This window comes from Nannospalax galili, unplaced genomic scaffold (assembly GCF_000622305.1).
Source record: "Nannospalax galili isolate Female #2095 unplaced genomic scaffold, S.galili_v1.0 scaffold1798, whole genome shotgun sequence".
NCBI lineage: Eukaryota > Metazoa > Chordata > Mammalia > Rodentia > Spalacidae > Nannospalax > Nannospalax galili.
Window position 1 is genome coordinate 393509 of NW_008341341.1, and position 5989 is coordinate 399497.

The 5989-nt window shown below is 43.4% G+C and overlaps 1 protein-coding gene across 5 annotated transcripts in view; it reads left to right on the forward strand.

Annotated features, from left to right (window-relative positions):
• Wasf2 (WASP family member 2) overlaps positions 1-5989 on the forward strand; it is a 77509-nt gene that overhangs the window by 49371 nt on the left and 22149 nt on the right. For all 5 annotated transcript variants that reach the window (XM_029565211.1, XM_029565213.1, XM_029565214.1 and 2 more), the window contains one exon: positions 2944-3116. In XM_029565211.1, coding sequence (XP_029421071.1) covers positions 2987-3116 — 130 coding nt within the window. In that variant the 5' untranslated portion in view covers positions 2944-2986. The remainder of the gene's footprint in view (positions 1-2943; positions 3117-5989) is intronic.

A 5989-nucleotide genomic window follows, 5' to 3' on the forward strand; every position in this document is an offset into this window, starting at 1 on the left:
CAGAGGAGAAAGTTTGGTCTTAGAGGAAAGGGAAAGACATCATGTCTTTTTAAAAGACACCAGCTGGTGGTGAACACCTTTAGTCCCAGCAGTGGCAGGCAGGTGGATCTTTGTGAGTTTGAGGACAGCCTGATCTACATAGTGAGTTCCAGGCCAGTTGGGGCTATAGGGAAACCCTATCTCAAAAAGACAGAAAAAAAAAGGAAAAGATATATTTTTCTGACATTCTTGTTTTTCTCATGTTCCCTCTTATTTATTTTTTAAAAATATTTTATTATTTTTATTCTATGTGTATGTGTGTATTGTCTGCATGTAGGTAAGTGCACCCGTGTTGTGCAGTGCCTGCGGAGGACAGAAGAGGCTGTCAGATCACCTGGAACTAGGTTATAGACAGTTGTTAGCTGCCATGTGGGTGCTGGAATTCGAACCCAGGTCTTCTGCAAGAGCAGTCAGTGTTCTTAACCACTGAGCCATCTCATTGTCTCAGCACTCTTCTATGTTTAACCTTCTGTCTCCTTTCCTGTTCTAGATTATTCTTTGCATTGTTCTAGATTCATTAATAATTATGTGTTACTGAATTTAAGTTTGCATCTTAGTGCCTGACACCCTTTGCATTAAGTAAAAGAGGGGAAGAGTTAAGCTAGAAAGTGTGGAGTTTGGATTAAAAACCTGTTGAGTCAAAGGAGGATCTTAGCAGAGAAGTGGAATGGAAGTCATTTCCTAAGATGGTGGACAAGCATTCAGGAAACACCTCTGCACCCCAAAGATAGGCAAAGCTGCCACGGTGACTCTTAAAGGGAGGCTTCAAGTTGTAAGCAAACAGCTGATTCTTTTGGTTCTTAGGCTGTTACTGTTGGTGACAGGAAATCTTGTTCCCCAAGCTTCTGGCTTCCTGTTTTATTTTTACTTGTAGCTGATCAGAATGTCCATAACAAGGAGCAGCCTGTTCCAAAGGGTTCGACTCCCTCTTTGAGCCCAAACGACTGGGGTTTTGTTTGTTGATTTTTTTTTTTTCTCCTTTCTTTTGTTCAAGAAATGTTGGTTGGATTTTAATATCAGTAACGGTTAGCTTGGTGTAAGCATTTTGCATTCACAAGCAGCTTTTTTGGTGATGAGCTGGTGTTTTAAGATTTGATGTAAGTAAACCTGATTTTCTTTTTTCTTTCTCTTAAGAGAACTTTATGCTGTGGGTTTGTAGTTACCTCTGTGCCTTTTTATTTGCTATGCGTTTGCCATCTTCCCCAGCGCTAAAACCATTAAGCCATTTTAGATTTCTTTATGGTTTCCTAAGATATAAAAATTGGACCTGCCCAGTGTCTCTTGACTGTAGTCATATCCATTTTGTTGAGATTAAAACCTTCTCCTGGCCGGGCGTGGTGGTGCACGCCTTTAATCCCAGCATTTGGGAGGCAGAGGCAGGCAGATCTCTGTGAGTTCAAGGCCAGCCTGGTCTACATAGTGAGTTCCAGGACAGCAGGAGCTACAGGGGAGACCCTGTCTCAAAAAGACCAAAAAAAAAAAAAAAAAAAAAAAAAAAAAAAAAACCCCAACAAACAAACAAAAAAACCTTCTCCTAAACTGGTAAAATAGGAGTTTGGTAATCGTAAATCTAAAACAATAGCACCACATGAGCCTAAAGTGCTGGGGGATTTCCTGGGTAAAGAGGCTCGGCCTCCAGCGTAAGAAATAGTAATGGGAAGCTTTCTGGATCTGCTCCAAACACTTCCTGCTGTCGCTAAAGGTCTTTGGCTCAGGTGCATAGAATTCAGTAGAAGAGAGAACGGAATGCTGGGCAGCCTAGTAGCATCAGGGAATTTTTTTTTTTTTAATGTCTTTTGAGACAGGGTCTTCCTGTAGCCCTGAATTCGTTATGGAAACCAGGTTGGCCTTGAACTTACAAAGATCCCCCTGCCTCTGCCTCCTGAGTGCTGGGATTAAAGGGGTGCTCCACCACGCCCGGCAGGATCAGGGAATCTTAAAGCACAGCTGGCTCAGCATCATGCTTGACATATTGAGCAAGTAAATTTTTCCTTGACTTTTCATTCTTTCAATTTAGAGACTAAACTTCTGTAGTGTTAACAGATACTGGCTGCTGTATTTAGTTGCACATCAATAGTCATACCTCCAGGAAGACCTAGAGAAGTTGTATGCTGAGGCATGTTAATGGAACCACTGGTGGCAGTTTGATTTCATTGTGGATATTATCAGATGAAGGCTTAATTTCTTCCTTCCTTCCTTCCTTCCTTCCTTCCTTCCTTCCTTCCTTCTCTCCCTCCCTCCCTCTCTTCCATTCCTCCCTTGAGATAGGGTCTTGTGTGATTCATCCTGGCCTTGAACTTCTGATCCTCCTGCTTCTACCTCCTGAATGCTTGAATTGCAGATGTGCACCACCATGTCCAGTTTATGCCTCGCTTGGGGTTGGGTGTCAAACCTAGGGTCTCATGAATGCTAGGACAAGTAAGTCCTCTGCCAACTGAACTACATCTCCAGCCAGGGAGGTCGCGTCCTCCCCCCTCCCTTTTTTTTTTTTTTTTTTTTTTAATTCTTGTAATCAGTAGCCTTGAATCTGACTTGTTTTGGTTATGGATACTGAATATCCAAGATATCCAAGGATAGACTCTGTACGGTCTAGTACTTGCTGATTTCTGATCATGCCTCCTTACCTAGGAGACTTACTGGTCAGAGCAGTAGTTTAAGGTTTTTGTGCTGCCTGTATCACCAGTTCGGAATCTCTAAACTTGCAGCAACTCTTCTGATAGCAAACCTTGAAAAGAAGGTGAGAGAGATGCTTAAACAAGAAGGTAGGAAGGAAGAAAAGATAGGGTAAAGATTGTTTCAAAAACTGTTTCAAATCAGAGCAATACCAAAAAAGAAAAGAAAAAGAAGACTCTCAGGACCTGGAATTTGTGGTTGAGTAATATTTTCCTGTTTCTTCTTTTTTAGGTTGTTTTCCATCATTGAGAACATTGCCTGAAGCAGGTCCACCATGCCGTTAGTAACCAGGAACATCGAGCCAAGGCACCTGTGCCGTCAGACGTTGCCTAGCGATACAAGCGAGCTGGAATGCAGGACCAACATCACCCTGGCAAATGTCATCCGACAGCTGGGCAGCCTGAGTGAGTGCCTGGGAGAGCCTGAGCGGTGCCCTCAGGGGTCGTTGGTGCTCTTTATTTAGTTCTTTCTCTGCTTTCCTAGTCTCCCCATCTGCTTCCCTAGGTGATGCAAACATGTATCCCATCCCCATCTCCCTAAGAAAGACTCTTTTTGACAACAGCTTCTTCCCCTACCCTTTCTCCATCTATCACCACCCTCTAGGTCATCCGTCAGCCCCCCCAAAAGAGATCTATGGGAAGGGTGGCAGGAAGGGCTGCAGCAAAAACTGCAGACGGATGACAGAGCAGAATTCTCTGTGTAAAGTAGGAGGTTCACAAGCAATGTCTTGGGTTGAGGAATGTTCCTGTAATTACAGGAGCTGTTCAGTGTAGCCTGACTTTGTGGAAGGCTCGATGTGCCAACAGTCTTTACCCAACACCCCATCCCTATTTTTCCCCAAAAGAAGTAAAGTAGATATGAATTCAGAGACATTCTGTCTGATTTGTCTACCCTGGTACACATTTAATTGTGCTGCAAGCCCCCAGGTCTAAACTTCAGAGTACAAATTACTTCAGCAGTCTTGAGTATTGGGAGTTTTGCAAGCTGTGTGACAACAGTGACACTGATGATAGTTGGAGCTATTCTTCTCTGTGAGAAAGATGGACCTTAGCTCATTCTGCTTTAGAGCTGAGTGTGATAAACAAATAAATAAAAATATATGTAATTTTTAAATTGGATACATTAATGAGATTGCCTTGGGTAGGGTATTTACATGTGGTTCGGATTCATTCTGAATCAGACTGACATTGTTTGCTTGGAGCTGAGGTAATGAAAGAGAAGATGATTGGACTAGCTCTGCATTTTTTCTAGTGCTTCCCAGCCCCCCATAAGCACCTCTGTCAAAATGCCACTTTAGTGATCTTCCTTAGCAAAGGCATCTTGGTGTGAATTATTTCAAGCTCTCACCCCTCCTATGGAATCACTGCTCTTAGTGAAGGCAGTGGAGTATTAAGAAAGCCTGCATTTCCCCAGATAGTGATAGGCCTACCTTTAAAGTAGGAGCCTGAAGAGACAGAGCTTGTGACCAGATGATGGATGGAGTCTGAGATCCTAAGCCCTTCACCTAGCACAGGGACCATCTCAGTTGATCCAGGGCTTAGGGAAACCTGGATGGGGTGTCACGAAGAGATGAAACCCTGGCCGTGCCTGTCTGCACTCAGGAGCATTGACAGCCGTGCAGCAGCCGTGCAGCCGACAGGGTTGCACACAAAGCTACAGAGCCGCACTGCTTCTTAAAAGCATCATTTCCTCCTCTGTCACCCTCCGAAGACCAATGGTAGAAGTCAGTCACACACTGGCTCCTTCTCCAGGACAAAGGACATCTAGCTAATGCTCCTTCTCACCCTCACTCTGCAGGCTACGTTTGCCCTCCCAGGTGTTTCTCCAGGATAGTGTTGATGGATGCTACTGTGAACTTTCACTTGTGATCAGACCATTTCTGTCTTGAGGAAGCTTATCTCAGGGCCAGGGTCAGCTTTTGCCTAAACAAACAAGATTTTCTCCCGGTACGGGGCTAACTGACCCTTTATTCCTCCATATCGAATGTGTTTTATTTGCTGTGTGCTAAGAAGGTACAGTAGTAAGAGGAAATAGGCTCCGCCTTCCAGGAGCTTGTAATCTACCAAGAGAGACAAATTTTTATTTTATGTCTATGAGTGTTTTGCCTACATATATGTAAATGTCCCACATATGTGCAAACACATGGAAGCCAGAAGAGGGTGTTGGATCTCTGGAACTGGAGTTACATATGGTTGTTAGCTGCCATGTGGTTGCTGGGAACTGAACCCAGGTCCTCTATAAGAGCAGCCAGTGCTCTTAACTGCTGGGCCAGCTCTCCAGCCCACTTTTTTTTTTTTTTTTTTTTTTCTATTTTACATGTATGCATGTATTACCTGCATGTAGGTAACTGCACCCATGTTGTGCAATGCCTGCGGAGGTCAGAAGAGGCTGTTGGATCCCCTGGGACTGGAGTTACGGACAGTTGTTAGCTGCCATATGGGTGCTAGGATTCGATCCTGGGTCTTCTGCAAGATCAGCCAGTGTTCTTAACCGCTAAGCCATCTCTCCAGCCCCTATCTCCAGCCCACTTTTTGAGGGAATACTGGAGCCAGGTTTCAGTGCAGTTTTGACATAATTTCATTTAATCTCAAATAGTCCAGAAGTTATATTTTCATTTTTCAGATGAACAAATGAAACCTCAGAACATAAGGTAACGTTCATAGAGACACAGCCAGTGGGAGGCAAGGTATTTACTTATTACTTATTTATGTATCTATTTTGGTCCTGAGATTCAAACCCAGAGTTTTATTCTGCCAAGCACATAGTCTACAACAGTTAGAGCTCCAGCCCCAAAAGTGAACATTTAAACTTAGCAAAAAATTTGTTTGTCCCTTATTCTGTCTCTACCAGTAGTACCTGAGTTCAGGTCTTTCTTGACTCACTTAAATACTTTTAAATTATTTTTAATTAGCTTAATTTTTTTCTGAGACAGGGTCTCACTGTATAGCTCAGATTGGCTTCAAACTTGTGACCCACCTACCTTAGCCTTCTAAGTGCTAGGATGACAAGCCTTGGTGTCTAGCTTCACCTAAATTATTGCCCAGGCTTCCTTCGGGCCTCCTTTCTCTTAGGACCCCTTTCATCTGTCCTGTATGTCTGTGCATAGAACATACATCTCACTTTTTCCTTTTGTAATTCTAAACTTTGAAATTTTTTTTGTGTGTTTTAAATACTGATTTTATGTAGACCAGTCTGGCCTTGAACTCACAGAGATCCACCTGCCTCTGCTTCTCAAGTGCTGGGACTAAAGACGTGGGGCACCATGCCTGGCTTTATC